The sequence below is a fragment of the Manacus vitellinus genome, unplaced genomic scaffold (assembly GCF_001715985.3).
Source record: "Manacus vitellinus isolate BGI_N305 unplaced genomic scaffold, ASM171598v3 scaffold_3_pilon, whole genome shotgun sequence".
In the NCBI taxonomy this organism is placed as follows: Eukaryota; Metazoa; Chordata; class Aves; order Passeriformes; family Pipridae; genus Manacus; species Manacus vitellinus.
In genome coordinates this window covers 6130617-6148870 of record NW_021940535.1, presented here as the reverse complement: position 1 = coordinate 6148870, position 18254 = coordinate 6130617, and the positions used below count along the sequence as shown (strand labels likewise).

General features: G+C 39.3%; 1 protein-coding gene across 4 annotated transcripts in view; it reads left to right on the top strand.

Annotated features, from left to right (window-relative positions):
- Positions 1-540: 540 nt before the first annotated feature.
- The window catches only part of UBP1 (upstream binding protein 1), a 35092-nt gene continuing 17378 nt past the window's right edge, over positions 541-18254 (top strand). For all 4 annotated transcript variants that reach the window (XM_029961943.1, XM_029961941.1, XM_029961942.1 and 1 more), the window contains exons 1-5: positions 541-680; positions 10116-10267; positions 14259-14335; positions 16466-16571; positions 17178-17284. In XM_029961943.1, the coding sequence (XP_029817803.1) occupies positions 586-680; positions 10116-10267; positions 14259-14335; positions 16466-16571; positions 17178-17284 (537 nt within the window). In that variant the 5' untranslated portion in view covers positions 541-585. The remainder of the gene's footprint in view (positions 681-10115; positions 10268-14258; positions 14336-16465; positions 16572-17177; positions 17285-18254) is intronic.

Here is an 18254-nt window from a genome sequence, read left to right as displayed (position 1 = left end):
CGCCGGCCTAGCGCTGGGGGCGGGCGCCGCCGCCATGTTGTCGTGAGCGGCGGCAGCGGCGCTTGCGGACGCGCCGGAGCGGCGGGCGCGGCCCCCGGGGCGGCCGGGACTCCGCGGCCGGCGCTCCTCCCCGGCGGGTGCCCGCGGCCTGCTGCTGCTCACCGCCGCAGCCCCCCCTGCGAAATGCTGCGGCGGGAGGCGCCGCTGCGGCTGGGTCGCGAAAGCTCGGGCGGCGCAGAAGCGGTGGCCTCTGGGCAGTGGCCGTCGACGGAGGGGAGGAGGAGGCGGCGGCCGCCCGTCCCCAGCGCCTGCGGCGGCCGGGCGGGCGCAGGATGCTGAGAGCGACCGCGGCCTGGTCGCGCCGCGAGAAAGGGCGCCCCCGGGGCTGAGCGCGGAGGTGCCGCCATCCGTCCCCCGCCAACCGTCCCGCACGTGCTTTCCCCCTCCTCTCCGCTGCGTCTTCTGCCACCCCTCGCCCTCCCGGCGCCCCTCCCCGGCGGCCCCGGTGCCGAGGCGCCCCGCCCGTCGGCCCTCCCGCGGCGGGAGCGCGGCGGGGCCGGCGGAACATGGCGTGGCGTGCTGAAGATGGACGAGGTGATCGAGTCCGGGCTGGTGCACGACTTCGACGCCAGCCTCTCGGGCATCGGGCAGGAGCTGGGAGCCGGTGCCTACAGCATGAGGTAACTCCCTCCTGTAACTACTCCGGGCCGGCGGCACGGGCCGGCGTCCGACCGGGCTCCCGGGTCCACCGGCCGGCCCTGCCCGTGCCTCGGGCAGCGAGCGCGGGACGAGCCGCGGGCTTCCCACGGCTACTTCCCCCGCTTTTTTTTATTGGCTCTGGCTCCAGAGGCTCTTCCCGAGGAGCGGCACGTATCCGGAAAGGGGCTTCACCGCCCTGCCCTCCCTTTTCTCCTGGCAGGTGCCGCTTGGAAAGGCTGCGCGGGCGGGCGGCTGCCTGGAATGGGGGGGGAGGCTTTTCCTTTTATTTGTGTAATCTCTGCCGTAAAAATGACACTTCGCTGTCCCTGGGAGATGTAACCGCAACCCACGTTCCGAAAGATTGTCATCTTATACTGGACAAATATAATTCTTATTTACAATAAACACTAACCGTTTTCTCCGGCGTTTAAAAATGTTCTTTCTCGTAGTTAATAGGGTAGTAGTATGCTTGTATTTTAACCAATTTAAGCGTTTTAAGTAGCGTTTGGGTGTGCTTTTTCGAAGGTAAGATAAAATTGTACTTGTTTGAAATGAGTAAATTTTATTTCGCTTATGGGCGAAATGTGTGGATTTCTGAGTGACTGTTTAGGATGGGAAAGAGAAACTGTTTTGGAGGCACCGGGAGACATTTTAGTTCAAGGTTTTGGACAGGGTTAGTGTTTTGAGAGTCTGGAGAAACAGAGCAGTTGCATTTGATAGTTTTGAGGCCTAGCCTGTATGGAAGGCACATTCTCTCTCAGGTAACCACACGTTTCATCTATTAAGTGTATTTTAAGGCAGTACTTCCCAGGTGAAGTGTTGAAAGTGCAGTGTCGTTGCTGGAAGTTACAAATAAGGCCTTCAGCTGAATAGAAATGAGGACCCTTCTGTTAGTATTTGGGATTGTGAGCTCGGCAGGTTGACGGTGGTGTGTGTTTTTGATGGGGGGGGTTGTTCTTTGTGGGGTTTGGTTATTTATTTATTTTTTAATTAAAAATAACTTTGAGAACTTGCCAGTTCAGGGAACAAGGTGATTCATCTCTCTTGATGAGAATACTCCTGATTTTATATTCAGCTTCTCTGGATTTTATCCTACTTCTGTCTTATTTCTGCCTTAGCAAACATTCTTCCCATGAAGAGGTGGGCCAGTTTTTGTGGGCAGCTGCATGGAGGTTGCCTGGATGACTTCTTAGTGTGCAGACACCTATGGATAATGTATGTGTTCCTGTTCAAGAACTGCTCTTCCTTCTCTATCACGATTCAGTTCTTTATGGGATTTCTTATGATTAAAAATACTGAGTTTTGATTGGGTTTTAAAAAATACTTTCCTTTCTTTTCATAGACTTCATTTCTCCTCCCAATAATGCTCACTGTTCAATTTCTTGGAACTGTAAGAATTGCAGCCTTTGCTGTTGGATGGATTGTTTTTTCTGCTCATGTCATCCTGTTATGCTGGGGAGCAGTCCTAGGTGGTTTTTAGTTACAAAGACTTGCCTATTAGGACATTCTGAATTACCAGAAAAAGAGTTGTAGCCGTTAAAAGCACTTAAGAAGTAATATTGCACAAATTAAGCTATACATTAGACTTAAATTTTCTTGCATGCTTTGTCTAGGATGTGTTTTTGGAAGACACAGGCCAGTAGTATTATTTGTAGTTTCAATCTCTGACCACATAGTTAAAGGGATCACCTAGTCGCAATTAGGGTTTGCTGGATTCAGACTGATTTCAGCAAGTATGCAAGTTATTTTATGTATTATTTAGATTTTTACTTCAGAGAAATTATGACCTGTTAAGTGATGTGAGGGGGGAAACCAAGAGAAGTGGCATAGCATGAAGACAGAGATACTGCTCTCTCACTGTTCTGTGCCAGTAGAAGCTAATTACTTGTCACTGTCTTATTAAAAAATGATAGAAGAAAAAGAAGTATTGCCTAGAGGAGAGTGTTGGGAGAGCTCCCTCAGGTATATCCCATATTTTGTTAGCAAGACCTGCATGTAACTATTTTACCTCTTAGGGTTGTATTTAAAGTAGTTGATGTGTCCTCGAGTTGATGATGAGTCAGTGCTCTGGAGTAGAATATATGGCATTACTCCTGTGTTTATTCTTATTAAGAAAACTGCTTGTGTCTGTTGAACAGTGACTAGGTTTCTTTTTAGAAGGCAGCTAAATGCCTCCTGAATTTCTCTGCAGATTCATGTGGTTTTAAATAGTTTTCAAAATTTCTTTATAAAAGCTTGAAACCCATTTTTTTCTGATTGTTGTTCTAACATCCTCTTACGCAATAAAAAACTGCCTATAAACACAAAATTCAATTCAACTGATAATAACAGTTGTCAGATATGTCAGATAACACCCCCCCAAAACCTATATAAAACCACAGTACCTTTAGTGATAGTGAGTTTTGAGTATGTTGTATTCAGTTGGTAATGACGCCCATCATGTTTTCTTACAAATCCATCATACTATCCATTGTAACACAATAGGAATTGTCTACTTTTGGGGACTGATGGTTACTATGAATGGTTAAAAAACTGGGGCTGTTTAATTGAAAAGATAAGTTTCAAAGAACTGCCTGTCATCGTTCTAGCAGAATTCCATTTTTCATCTAATGAATTATTTGATTAATGAATCAATTTAAATTAAGTTAAATGAGCATTAATAGACAGACAAGTGTCTTAATGACTGAATTTTTACATGTAAATTGGAAGCTTAGTGTATGCAGTTACTTAAATGCTTGCAGTTCCAGTGGTGTTCCTAGTGCTAAAATTCAAACCTGTCATGGGGAACTTGATGGTTATTTCAGGAGTAGCTGTTTGGTATATATTTGTAGATTAAAACCTGAAGTTCATTAAACAAAATGGAAAAAACCAACTCTTGCCTCTGAAATGGGAAAGTCTGTATAAAAGACTGTATGAAACTACATCCAGAGAATCCTCTATTTTTTTGAGAATCAGGTCAGTTTGATACTGCTGCATCTCCCAGACATTGAAGTGTCTTTGGAAAATGGAGCTGGCTACTGCCTTAGTTGAAATGAACAGAAGCCTAATGCTGTGGAGAGTGTTGGATGGTGAGGGAACTTTGTGTTCTCTCCTCCGTGGTTCAGGCCAAAGTAGCCATTAAGGTGGTCAGTAAGGAGTTGAAGGATTGTTGCCTTACAACCTATAGCTCTGTTTTTAGGTTCAGAAGAGAGGGAGGGTGTTGACTTCTAACAGCTTTTGAGTCCCTGACATTGCTTTTTTGGCTTCTGATGAACTTGATTGGGTCATGGCAGTTACTACCTTAACTTTAGAGTCTCTGTGCAAAAATAAAAAAAGGAGTTATCTCATTCAGGCCCTGCTTTTGGCTGCTGTTACATTATGACAGACAAAATGACTGTTTATGCTTCCCCTAATGCCTCCCACTCTTTTGAAACTGCTGCTGGATATGTTTTTTTATTTAAGAGGAATGCTTACTTAAGGCATCCTGAATTTTTTATTTCCTTTTTCTTTTTCTGATGTACACAGTATTTTCTGCAGAATACATTATAAAACTTCTGTTGCAGTGGTCTGTCTATTGTTATGCATTGCACTGTAGAAAAAATAATTTTCACTGACATCTAGACTCTGTAAAATAAAATGTTATGAACTGATTAGAATTGGAGCTTGATTCTTTATGCAAGTGCATAAATATATAAATACCTGTCTGGAAATAGGCATTTGAAGGAAAAGAGAATCCACAAACCTAATCCTCCTCACTTTGTTACCACAGATAAAACATGCTGAAAGATAAACCTCATGTTGTAGATCACTGACATTGGCTTGAGGTTATTTTTTTTGTTTCTTCCTATTTGAGTGTGTGAATACATTACAAAAAGTCAGGTGCCAGTTTAATTTTTAAAGAAAAAACTTCAGATTCTAGAACTCTCTTTCTGTTCCTGTCACCTCTCATGGTGGATGGACATCTCTGATTGAGAGCAGGGCAGCAAGTCTGCCCTTGTTTACTCTTCATGCATTACTCCTATGTAGGAGCAGTCTGTACTAGAGGAGCTGCCTGACCTCCCTGTGTTGGAGGACTGGATGGAGAACTGTGGATTTGTCATGGTGAACTTTCTTACTTCTTAGTACAGTCAAGAGCTTAGGAAGACACAAGTTTTGGTGTTGGCATTTTCTTCTTTCTTTCATTGGTTAGTTCTTGTATTTTGTGCTAGACACCCTTTAAGTTGAAGCCTTTAACCATTTGAGTTTCCATGTGGTGGCTTGTGGGATTCCCAGGAACAGCATTACATTTGCACCTGTTTCTCATTCGTGTTGCACTTCTTGACAGCTGCTGCAGAGAAAGTTGTTTCCCAGAAATTAATTCCAGGGCTCTTGTCTCACATCAAACTTGCTTTTGCAGACACAGGGAAAATGTTAGGAAGTACCAGCTCTCCCATTGCCTTATATTTTCCTATGGCTTGTTCACACTTCTTAACAGTGCAGAGCTTGGCTTTGAGATAATGACCCTTGATTCAGATACCGCTTGGGAAAATTTTTTCTCAAGGTATTTGTCCTCATAAACTGTACTTTAAAGTTTCAAAAGGCCTTGTGTGTTCTTGGGATGCTTTAGTAGTCACACCCAAAAGTATACAATCCAGAAGACAGATAAGGCAGATGATTGATGGAACATCACTTTGAATTTTGATGACATAGTAGTTCCTGTTCTTGTAAGGACAGGAGGTTCTTAATTTATTTTGTGACATTATTATTATTATTATTATTATTATTATTATTATTATTATTATTGAGGGTTTTTTGTATGTGTGTATTAGCTTGTTGTAAAATGCTTCAGACAAAGTATTGAAAAGAGGGTTTTAAATTTATAAGGAAGGTGATTTTTGAAGGATGGCAAACACATTTCACAAGCTCGGGAGGATAAATTACATTTATTTTTTTTTATCTTTTTGTGCTATGCTCATGTAGGCTATATAACATAGGACAGCTTCCCTCATGTGATCTATTCCACTGGATGCTTTCATTCAAGTGTTTCATTCACCTTGCTTCCACTTCTAAGCTTTCCTACTTTTGTATGGTCAAATTTCATTTGTGCACCTCTGTAGCATAGCTTGCTAAGACTGAGTGTTGGAGGATATGTTCACTGCCTGCCCTTCATGTGTAATGAAGACTATGTCTGTTCGGGTCTTTCTGGGAAAGTTTTCCTCATCCCTCTAGGAGGAAAGAATGTCTTTCATTTGAATGCTTTAGATAACACATTCTGAGGGACTGAGATAAGACTTTTCTTACTGGAGCTAATAGTTTCAAAAACTTGGTCTCAGCGTTCCTTCCATGAGGAGAGTAAACCTTGATAGGTCAACTTTTTCAAATGATATCAAAAAATCTAATGAAAGATGCTGTGTGTCCTTCATAATGTTGCTACTCACATGTCAGCTTGCTTTTAGTAGTCTTAAGGTTCACTTAAATGAGACAAGTGAAGTAAATTAGTCTTTACTTCTCAAGATCAAAAGTTAACAGTGGCAAAAAAAAGAACAGAATCTCTTAAAGGTCTCTCTTCTCCTGTAGCCTGAAATACTTTCAACAGTAGCTATTTTGGAACACTTGCTTTTCTTCCATCTGGGCAGCTCTGCCAGTGGGTGCTTCAGTGTTGTTAAGAGGTTCTTTGCCATGTAACCTGAGCAGAGTTGGCAGTAAAAGTCCCTGTCACTAATCTGCACTGGGCCAGCAAAAATCACACTTCACCAAGTGAGTAGGAAAATAACTAAAGGATGGACACATAAGTACACACAAACATGGAGGCTGCGGGGCATTTACTGGTGGCAGATGATTTGTACTGCCAGGCTACTGGCTCATGTTAAATGCAGAAATTGTAGTGAGGATCTGAGGGGAAAAACACTGGAGCTGAGAAGGCTGATCTGCTCTCCTGGTTGGTTTTTTTCTTCTTTTTGTTTTGTTGGGTCTTACAGTAGAATCACTATAAGCCTAGAGGTGGCAAAAAGACTGATTCAGCATCTCCATAGTTTCTGGGAACGTGATTGACATAATAGTGTATATTATGTGCAGTTTATAATCTTCAGTTTAAGTAAAGAGCACTGTTAAAAATACTAAATTTCTGTTTCCCATTGGTTTCCTTCTCTGAATTGTGAGCACTCTTTGCATATTTTCTTCAACTGTGCTGTGCGAGCAGTGAGTTTTGTAGAAAATCCTGGTCACTGAAGTTTAGCTGGTCCCTATTTAGCTGACACTTTAAAGTCTTAATTTGAAGTATTTTGCTCATACTTCATTGACTGTTTTAATTGCCTGTAGCTTTTCCCTGTTTAGATGGGGGAAAAGTGTATGTTCAAGTGTGAAAACACTGATATTTCATTCTTTATGAGTGAACAAATCAAAAAGTTATTTAAATTATATTTCTTTTAAAGATGGTCTGGAAAGGATTTTAAATTACATTGGTGTCTCTTTTCCTTTGGAATGTACTAGTACCCAGAAGACTCTTTTATAAGAAAAATTTGCCTTGTACTGTTTTCTGGAGTGTTTTTTTGGAATGGTGGCATTTAAGAATGAACATTATGCTCTCTTTACAACTAAATTGTAGGATTGTGGAGTTGGATGTCTTTATTTCTATTTCTTCAGTGGCAATTAGTCGTTACCACTTTGTAAGTATTAGCCAAAGCAGGGTTAAAGCTGGTTAAATTGGTCTTCCATTTGTATTTGTTGGCTTCCAATGCCTTGTCTCTTAACTAATTCATTAACCTCATCACACTTTCTTAAGCCAGACCAGGTACAGTTTTATCTGTAAATTGTGGGTGGAAAATCAAGGCTTGAAAGATATTTTTCATAAATACATGAAAGACTTCTCTCTTTAATCTTGTGTGTTATGTGAAGGCAAGTGCTGCAGAACTCAGTTGAGAATCACAGGTTGTTTATTTGGAGAGATACTTTGCACGCCTTCACTGTTGCACTTCGACTCTTACGTGTATATTTGAAACATTGCTCTTGTTTCTGTGTTCTTGCCATTTTAAAGTTCCTCCTCATAAAAACACTAGTGTTTTATGTGCCAAAGTGTGTGGTGAGCAGCAGTTCTCTCTTGGGACTGTGCTTCCCTCTGCTTGTCACAGTGCTGCCTCCTGCGCTGGACCGCCCTTCTGACTGACACCAAGGCTCAGAGCATTTCATTATTTCTTCTGAGTCATCCTCAAGGAGCAGTCTCCAATATACCGAATTTTCTGTCTTACTCATCAGTGTTGTGAGATATTGGTTCCGAATCTCACTGAATTATTGATATGGGTCAGAACCAACTCACCGTCAGTGTGTGTGTGTGTGGAGAAGAGCTGGGCCTAGACCTGCAGGTCCGTGGTAAGGCCTTCTGAGGGCACAGGGCAGAGCTGGAAGGACTGCACCAAACGTGGCTGAGCCCACACAGAGCCCGTGGCATCACTGAAGGCAGTGCAGCTGGGCTGTCAGTCAAGGCAGACCTGCCTGGTAGCCCACCCAAACCAAGCCCCTGTGGCCTGGAAGGCACTGACTGGATATCCTTTCTGGGAGGGAAAACTGAACTCTCACTCCATGTGAGCTCTCTCTCTGTGTCTCCTCTCCTGCAGCCTGAACCAGATGAACCATCAGATCTTGTTGGTAACCATTTTTCCTCTCTCTCCTTCTCTCTTTCTTCTTTCTTTACTCTTTTAATCCGTTTTCTTCTTTTACTCTTTTTCCTTCTCTTGTGGGTAACTTAGAACCAATGAATGGGGTTTTAATAAAGCTGGTATATTGATTGTTTTTAGTGAGGGTTTTCTGTGGCATGGGTGTTTGTGCTGGGTGTTTTAGTGAAATACTTTTTCTTGGTTATATTTTACTCCTGTAAAATCTTTTGTCAAAATAATCTTATTTTCCTCCCTAAATTAAAAGAATTTCTCTTAGAGAAGAGTGTGTAACTCTTTCTCCGGACGCTATTTAGAGGTTATAACGAACCAAAAGGCTTTTAAAAAGTCTTCAGTAAAATGGAACCGCTCTGGGCAGCTTATGGCTTAAAATCCAGAGTGTAACAGATGTGGTGCTCCTTTTCTCTGCACAAGTAAACTCCTTTAAGAGTGTTCACTTCTCCCAAATGGGTATTTCACATTGTCTTCCTTTGTAACTTAGTTAAGCCTTCTCTGGTCTCCAGTTTGAGAAGCTGGCATCAGAAGTAGTTAGAATATGGTACAGCAGGCTAGTAATGTTTTTTTGGACAGTGTCCTGCCTTGTTCTGCTTTCATACCTCTTTGTAGCACCTTCTGTGGTCCCACCCTAGTGGAAAGGAACCTGCATGGGTGTCTTGATATAAGCTGGATTTCAAGAGGAATTTATAATAGAGTTCTCTTTAAATAAAGTAAGCTCTTGCAGAAATGGAACAGCGGAGAAAAAAATTTAAATCCAAAACTTTTGAGTACAATGTGCAAATAATAGTGCAATACAGATAAGACAGCTATAATTCTTTTACAAAGTATATTAAATCTATGTTTATGATCAATGTAAGAGATCAAAAAAGGTACATGTTGGTTAAAAACTAAGTCAGTAGGTGAGGTGGTGTGAGAAATCTTTGAAAATATATTTCTAAACTGAATTAAGAAAGTTTCATAGATCTGCAGATGATTTCATCATGAACAAAAATTCAGTGCAAGAAAAACTCTTTGAAGTTTAATTTATGAAGGATTACTGTATACAAAGCAGACTAATCTATTGCTAATACAGATCATTCATTTCTGTGGAAAGCTGAAGATGCGTTTGCCGGTTGAGGTGAAGCCTGTCTTTCTTACAACAGCCTGTGGACAGCATGGATTGCTCTTTACTCTTCTAAAATTTAGCAGTTCTGAAGTTTTCTGGTGGTTGTCTTACCTAAGTGAAGTGAGTCTTGGCATAAACTTTGTATAACTTTTGCAAATCTGTGGCTTAATCATTTTTGGGCTAAAGCCTAAGAAAAGTTATGATTGAAAAATCTTCAGTGTCCACAGAATTAATAGGTTAGATATAATGGTACTAAATGGGGAGAGATACTTTCACAGTGTAGGTAACTTACTTTGGGAAATATACTATCTCAAAGAAGAAAATAAAAGCCTTGCTTTCATCTGCATGTTTGTTGGGCAAGCTTACCTGTGTTGACAGGCAAAAAGTTTAATGAAAACTAGATTTTTTTCAGTGGAGGCAAGAACTGAAGATGAAAATTTTGTAGGAACAGTACAGCTTTATTTATTGCCTGCTTAGGTCCCACAGCATTGTTTATATATCCTGGCCTAAAGTTCTGGTGGACAATGTTTTGGGTACTGCTCATATAGGTTTCACTAATAAACTGAGTGGCACAGTTCTGTATGTATCTCATTGTGAGGTTTTTTAAGTCACAAATAACTTTTTTTTCCTTAACTCCAGGCAAAACAGGGCCAACAGTCTCACAAAGTTATTTGTTTTGTTCTTTTCAGTGATGTATTGGCACTGCCTATTTTCAAACAGGAAGATTCCAGCCTTCCACAAGAAAATGAGACCAAACATCCACCCTTCCAGTATGTTATGTGTGCTGCAACATCTCCAGCAGTAAAATTATATGATGAAACTCTCACATACTTGAATCAAGGTTGGTATACACATGTGAAGGCAGCTTGTGGTGCAGGTCTAAAACTGGAATGGTGTTTCATGTTTTGATACATGTATATATGTATATCCAGAATGAATGTATGTAAAAAATTAGGTTGGATGCCTTACTAGTAGTCTTGTTTTTTATTCAGCTTGTAGCTTATGTATGTTGTTACTTCCCCTTTAGAGTCTGGTGGGGTTTGGTTTGGTTTGTTTTTTCCTGCTGTGTGTTGCCCCTCTTCATCCCCCCCATCCCTCAATAAAATCAAGCCAATAGAGCTTTTAGAAGACAGATTTCAGGTAGTAATAGCTTAAAATACAGGATTAATTTTGCATTCCTGTTTAGACTTGATCGATAGTTGCAAGTTAGTTGGGATATTTGCATAAGATACACACAAACAACCCTCAAAAGTCACAATAAATGTTAGAGTATCAATCCCTGAACAAAAAGTGTTGCACAACAGAGGCCACTGTAATTGTTCTTAAATTAGCTATGCATATCTGCCCGGAACAGTGTTATGTTTGAAATATAAACACAAGTGCAGCTACCTTTGTACATTCCTTTGGAGTTTGTATGCATTTCACTATTGTCTGTCGACATGTATCAGAAATTAACTAGATAAATACTTCACCTGAATCATGCTGGGCTTTTTCCCTCATAGCCTGTGGTTAATTTGCATGCAGACTTGGGGTTTTTTCTTGTAGAGAGGACACTGGCTGCTGGGTAAAATAATCTGAATGTAGTCATTGCCATAGGATATAACGTCCCTCACCTCTGGAAATTCCATTGAAGTCCTAAGTTTAATCAACTAGTATTCTGAACTCAAAATCATTTCTTATTTGTTTTAGTCCATATCAATAGCTTTGTACCCTCCATCCCTCTCCTCTGGCTCTAATGCTTTAGGATCACTATTCCTAGATTTAGTTCAGCTTTCTTTTCCTTGTGGGTGTTGACTCGAAATCTCTACAGACTGCACTGTAATTAGTAGAGCACAAGGCAGTGGACTGAAGGAAGAAAGCGCTTGCTATCTTGCTTCTGAGAAGAGCTTGCTATTTAAGTGACAGTATCTGAAATGACTGTAAGTGTTTCTTCTGCCTTTGAAAATCTTTTTTAATATAAAGATTTCATTGACAAAGAAATTTTGCTGGTTTTTCATGTCCTCAGTAACTTTTCCTGGTGTTGAAAAATGAGAGCATTGGTATACCTTTTTGTAAATAAATATTGGAAGAAAAAAACAGTTGGCCAACTTCCTTTCTGTGCTAGTACTTCAGAAAGACAGTGTATTTACTGCCTAGGTTAAGACCTTTTCATAAAAATTTCTCTATTAGCTGTAAGCACATATGTATGTATATATGTAAAAATGTGTGTCTTGGGATAGTTTTGAGACATGACGTCTTTCCTAGTGAAGCCAGCTTAAAATAAGGATTGGTTTGCAACACTGAGTTGTGCTGATACATGTTTGTGTAATGAGTTGGATTAAGTCCTCTAGAAAATGAACAATTTAAATCCCCATCACTTCAGTTATCTGGTTTCTAGTTTACCCCCATTAGCAGGCTGTGTCTGGTTTAAGTAATTTTCAGGATTTCAAATACCCTCTTTAATTTCGTCAGCAGTTGTCTTAGTTTCCTGACTTGGGAATATCAGAAGCAATGGCAAAATTTGGCCTGTTAAACTGTGGTGTCATTCCCTAAGGCAGTACTTAAGCAAGTCCTGACTTTACCCTCTGTCAGTAAGTATTTTAATGAGAATAGCAAAGAGTGTAGTTCAGAGTTCATCTGGCTGATGCTCTTAGTCATATGATTTAGTTTTAGGTGGTGCTATGAGGAGCGGTGTGTTGGACTCAATCCCTGTGGGTCCCTTCCAACTCAAGATATTCTGTGAGCTAATGGAATGTTTAAGATAATCAGGTGTTCAGCTGAAGCTGATTCTAGAGGTTCAGATCTTGGAGTGGTGATGGTTGGTTGTTCAGGGGTTTCCAGGGTTCTTACTGACTATGAAATCTCTTAGATGAGTCCATTGAGAATGCATGTTGGAGTTGTGGGACAATGTTTTGAGTTGGCTGTTGTTCAGCTTGAGGTATATCAAATAACAGAAGGGGTATGGAAGAGAATTGCTTTTGAAGGGGGAAGTTTTCTTTAGGTTGGCTTGCACAGTGTGCAGCTTGGCTTGAAGTTCTGTGAGTGCAAGGAACTGCTTGGGAGAGATGGGATCGAGCTTGGAAAGGGGAGCAAAAAGGTATCCTTGCCAGCCTGATGGGTGACTTGGTAAGGAGGGCTTTGAAGTAGGAACAGTGGGGGAGGGAGAGAGTGACCAGGAGTACTTGAGACAGTGATGGACATGGTTGATGAGCAGAGGGGGCCTGGAATGATGTGCAAAAATGGAACACAGCATCAAAAGAAGGAAGCTTAAACAGGGTCTCCTTCAGCATTTGGATGTAAGCAAACCTCTAAAGCATCATTATGAGGACACCCCAAGACCCTTTCTGGTAAACCAGCATGGCATCTGAAGTGCATCAGTAGTGCAAGCAGCATAGCAAGTAGTGCTTTTCATGGTTCCAGAGCAGCTACATGTCCAAATCTCCAGAATGGAGTTTACCTGCTCCTTTGTCTTGAAAACCTCCTGAGTTATTCTTACATTTTTCAAGTCAGGTATTCCTTGATTTTGACCTTTACCAGATTTTCAGTCTTAATACTGTTACTTTGTACCTAAAAAAGGTTAACTACACTTGTTGAGGAAGCAATCAGAATTTTTTTCTTCACCGACCTCACTAAAAGAAAATGATGAAAAAGAACAGAGAAATACTTACAGAAGTTTAATAGTACTAGATTTTAAAAAGTACTGACTATAAATATCTCTGTGAGTAAAATAACACTGGCAATTGAACAAATCTCACTGACAGGAGAAAGGTTTCTTCCTCTTAAATATAGGAGGAGAAATTTTCTATTATTTACCCAGCTGCACTAAGTTTATTTTTATATGGATTTATGTCATCAATAACTATATCAGTGTTCACATGCTGCTGGGGTAAAGAAAGCCTGTACATGTGTAGAGTATCTACATAAATGTACTAATTGTGTTACAGCAAAAAAAAAAACAACCTGAAATGGTCCACAGCTGGAGGTAACTTTGGTCTATGAAGCACTGAAAGGAGGTGAAGAAATCATTTGCTTGTTTACAAGGTTATTACCTTGTAGGGCAAGTCACAATGTCTTTTAAGTGTGCTATACACTGGAGCATAAAGGTAGTTTGGAGGGCAGTGTAGGTGATGAATTTACTGCATTTGATCTTGGTGAACATGTTGAAATTTATTTTGTCCTATATTTTAATTACGGAAATGTGATTTTTGCAAATGAATATATGCTGCTCACATTAGAAGAAAAAAAATACCTGTGGTTCAAATAGATTACTTCAGGCTTTCCCTCTTTTGAAGCACAACAGTTTATCATGTTCACAGGAAATATCAGTTTGTCCATACCAGTTTGATGTAAACACTAACTGTCCCTTTTAAAGGCTTATTTCTGAAGTCATACAGAGCCTAAAAATCATACGAAGGCAGCAGGTACATGGACAAAATTAAACATGGGAGAACAGTATTTATGTTGTGGGAGAAGTATAAAAACTCTGCAAGAGTTTGTTTTGGAAGACCAGTTAATGGTTCTCAGTATGTTGCCTTTCATCATTTTTTTGAAAAAGTAAAGAAATTCAGCTTTGAATTTTTTTTTCATAAAAAAATATAGAAACAAGTGTTTACACTTCATGCAAGATGAGATACTTAAACCTTGAAAGTATCTGTAGTTTTAAAAGGACTGAAAAGTTTCATTTTTTTCCATTAATTTCCATGCTGTGAAGTGCATATTGCTGTGAAGATCTTAAACACAAGTTTCAAGTACTGATATTCTTGCAAACTGTGAATTTTAGTTTAACTGCATTAAACACAAAATAGCCTCGTGCTCTGACTCTTTCACTGATATGGTTGTTTTTCTCTTTGAAGGTCAGTCCTATGAGATACGGATGCTAGATAATCGGAAAGCTGGAGACATACCAGAGATCAATGGAAAACTGGTGAAGGTGAATTTCAGTTCTCTAGCTAGTGTTACTAACAGACCAGAGACTGTATTCTGTGGATTTTTTTTTTTCTGCCGTCACTAGGTATTTGTTCAGAATGTGTGGACCAGTGATGTTTACAAATAAAAACATGGGAATATAAATACCCAGTGCATATCACAGTTGTGTGTACTGAAGACCTGAGTATTTTCTGCAAAGCTTAAGATAGTTGTTTCTAGATTGTATCCAGCATCTTCCGAGCCATTACATTGTCTGTTTCAAGTGATTAGGAGAGGTAGGAGGAAGCTGGAAGATCATTTAGACAGAAGTGGAGGTATTGTGAGCATGTTTCTTTATAGGGGTTATGGGGAATACCTGGAGCCAACCTGTGGTTTTTGCAGCAGTGGGATATTGAAGATATATCCATAGGAAAATGGATCTCTCTAATTTTGCTGTTCGTTGAGCAGTTTATTCCACAGCTGAGCTCCTTTTCCCAGTTGCGGATTTGTCTCCTTGTGCTTTAATGTTAGCAGAAGGTACTGTGGATCTGAGTATGAAGTACAAGAATGAGACAGACTAAAAAATTACCAATTCATGGTGCAGATTATTAAAAGAAGTGATGAAGGGGAAGGGTTTGGATTTTTCTTTTAAACATCTGGTGATTGATTTTATTGAATTATCTAAAAAGTCTTATTTGGATATTAGGAAAGAAGGGAAAAATGTGAATTAAAGTCACTTTGAAAGTGGTGCTGATAAATGCACTGGAGCAGTGTGCCTGTGGGAGGCTGAATCTTTACATGTCAACTTTAGGCTGTATAATTTGTGAACTTTGGCTTGCTTATATAGTCCTATGGCTTGTTCTTATTTATCTGTGGGATAGTTGTTCAGAGATCATTTCAGGAATTGTTAAGCATGAGCATAAAACTGGAATTTGTGAGTTATGTAATTAAACTTTTTACAACCTGGCATGGTGACTTGCTGCAGTAAGCATGTGGAATATTTGCACCCTTAGGTGCTATTTCCTTGTGGCCTTGGGGTATCTCTCTGGTGTAATTTTCTAGGTTTATATATGGGTGATGAGTCATTTGGTAGGTAGAATAGGACAAACCAGTGTTAAAGTTTAAAAAAGTAAATTTTACCATAGCAAGGTGTTTTAATGCTGCATCAATTAACTTTCTGTTTTGGCCACTTAAATACTGGAATCCCAGTACTTTACCCAAGAAGGCATTTCATGCTGGTGGAGGTGGCTGTAAATATTTCCAAGTTCCAAACTTGCCAGTTTGCAGTGCAAAAGGAGTGGTATGTTTGTGTGTGTTATCTTTGAAATAAACCCAAGGAAATGCAGTGAAGAGGCACTCCATTTAAAAGTTTTTGGGGTTTGTGGACTCTTTTGGCTGCTGTTAATACAGGGAAGACTGTAGAATAATGAAAAAAAATGATGCAAACGTGTCTGTATTCTGTTTGTTGGGTAGCAATTAATGTGTGCAGTATTTCCCCCCCCATATGTAACAAATTGTTTGGTATGTGCATTCATACATTTAGCAGTACCAAAACTGGTCACAAATTGTTAGATAATTGCTTCTGCCTGAATAAAGTTAATCATGTTGTGGTTGTTTTAGATCAATATTTCAGATAGAGTAGTTGGGAAAGTTTGGAAGGGTTTTTTATCCCTTCTTTCTATTAATTAAAATCATAGATTGTAAATATGCTTATAAATACTAGGAAGGGAGTTTATTTTATTTCCTAGAACGTGCCACAAAAAATCATAGCATTTCCACTGAAAAAATGGTCAGTAATGTTCACCACTTTTTTTGTGTTGCATTCTAAAATAATTTGATGTTGCCTAGACGGCCTTGATACTGTGCTGTCAGTGTTGCTCAGTTTGCTGCATGTAATTCATAGTGACCTTTAGAATATGCAATGAGATAGAATTCTCTCTTGCATTTTTTACCACATTTTCAAGTATCTCCTGCTCAGTTCTATTTCTGTGTTCTGGAATATTTTGGGATCCTGATGGTTGCCAAATTTTTTGCTGTAAACATGTATTTATCAGCACTGTGGCTATTTTGAACTGTTTTAGAGCTTTATCTTCAGGCTGTTTCTATATGTGCAGTAACTTGTGGGTCATCAGATGCTTGTTTTCTTCTTTATTAGAGTATTATAAGAGTTGTGTTCCATGACAGAAGATTGCAATATACAGAGCACCAGCAGCTGGAAGGCTGGAAGTGGAACCGCCCTGGGGACAGACTTCTTGACTTAGGTATAATTGTTTATGTTGGTTGCCACTGTATGAAATTCAGTTCTCAAATTTAAGTTGATCATATTCATATTTCTACTGGAGCTGGTGAAAAAAGACAGACCAGTTTTTCTGGATACTGCTTTCTCATTGTGTGTATTTTGAATATAAATGTTCTTACCACTGTCACATTCCTTTAAAACTACAAAAAATGCTATAAAAGTAAGATAGCAACTCTGCGACCTTACACATTTAATAATCTTTCTAATTTTGATTATTAAATGTTACAGTAATTAGGTGAACACAGACAAAAGTAACTTCTAGTAGACTGTGAAAATGGCACCAACGTGGTTTCTGTACTTTGCGTAACTTGATCGCTTTTGGTGCGTAACTTGGGATGGCAGCAGGGGAGGAGAACCAAAAACCACCCAAAACCTTGAGTACTTTGTATGTTGAATCTACTAAGTTCTTCATATCCTAGGAAACTGTTTCTGGGCTTATGCCAAGACACCAAAGCCCACATTTTTCCACCCTGCCTTGTGTATCTTTATGGTAACCTTTTTTACAATTTATTTATAGTGTTTTCTTGCAATATGATTAATTTGATATATATGCTGCTTATTTTAATAGATATTCCAATGTCCGTTGGAGTCATTGATATCAAGACAAATCCAAGCCAGCTCAATGCAGTTGAATTTTTATGGGATCCAACAAAATGTACATCTGCTTTTATTCAGGTTTGAAACTTTATTTGACTGGATGTCTGTGTTTGGTGCCTTTCAGGTCACAACCAGTAGTATATTTGCACTACAAAGCATCTCAGTTTCTTACTTGTGAGATGGCCATTAAATACCATCTTTGTGAAAAAACACAAAGGTTCATAGTTCTATTAAGGTCCCTAGTAAGGTTTTTCAATTTAATTTGAGTTTATAGAAAAATAGATAAAAAGCTTTCAAAAAACTTTTTGAAGAAAGCTGTCATAGTTAAAAAATATTTAGTTAGAAGAAGTATAAGAATTAACTAATATCCCTTTCAATAACTCTCATTACTACTTTCTTTTTTCAAGTGAGAAGCTCACGTGCCTCATGGTGGGCTTAAGCAGAATCTTGGCTTGAGGATACAAAATGAAAAGTATTGTGTTAAAAAATGAGGGGTTTAAATCAGATATTCAGAGATGTTTCTTACTATATCAATAGGCTTCCTTGTATTAGGAATTTTATTATTTGTGTATTTAATATTCAGAGCAACTGAACATTCTTTGTTTGGGAATTATTAATATGGAATGTTCAGATTTGCATTGGGATTTTTACCTTTTGTCTCAGATCTGGTTTTATTATAAAAAGGTATAGGTATAAAGTTCGAGATAGCAGTGTTTCTTGCTGAGGCTGTCAAAATAGGTTAAATTCCATATTGTCAATAAATTAATTTTGATCTAGTATAATAAAAGATACTTTTTTTAGTAGGAGTTACATAATTAATAACATGTAGTCTCCTTGAAGAAGTACGAGATAAACTATTGAATATTTTTGTTTATGCACTTCCTTAGAAGTGGTAATAGACTGAAAATGGAACTGATACATATTATACAAGTATAGTTCACTCATTCTAAAGGCTCACTTAAAATTCCATAAGGAAGCAACAAAAAATTGGGAGCACTGTCCAGTGAGATTCACCATAACTCCTTCTGTTGCACTGATTTTCTCCTTA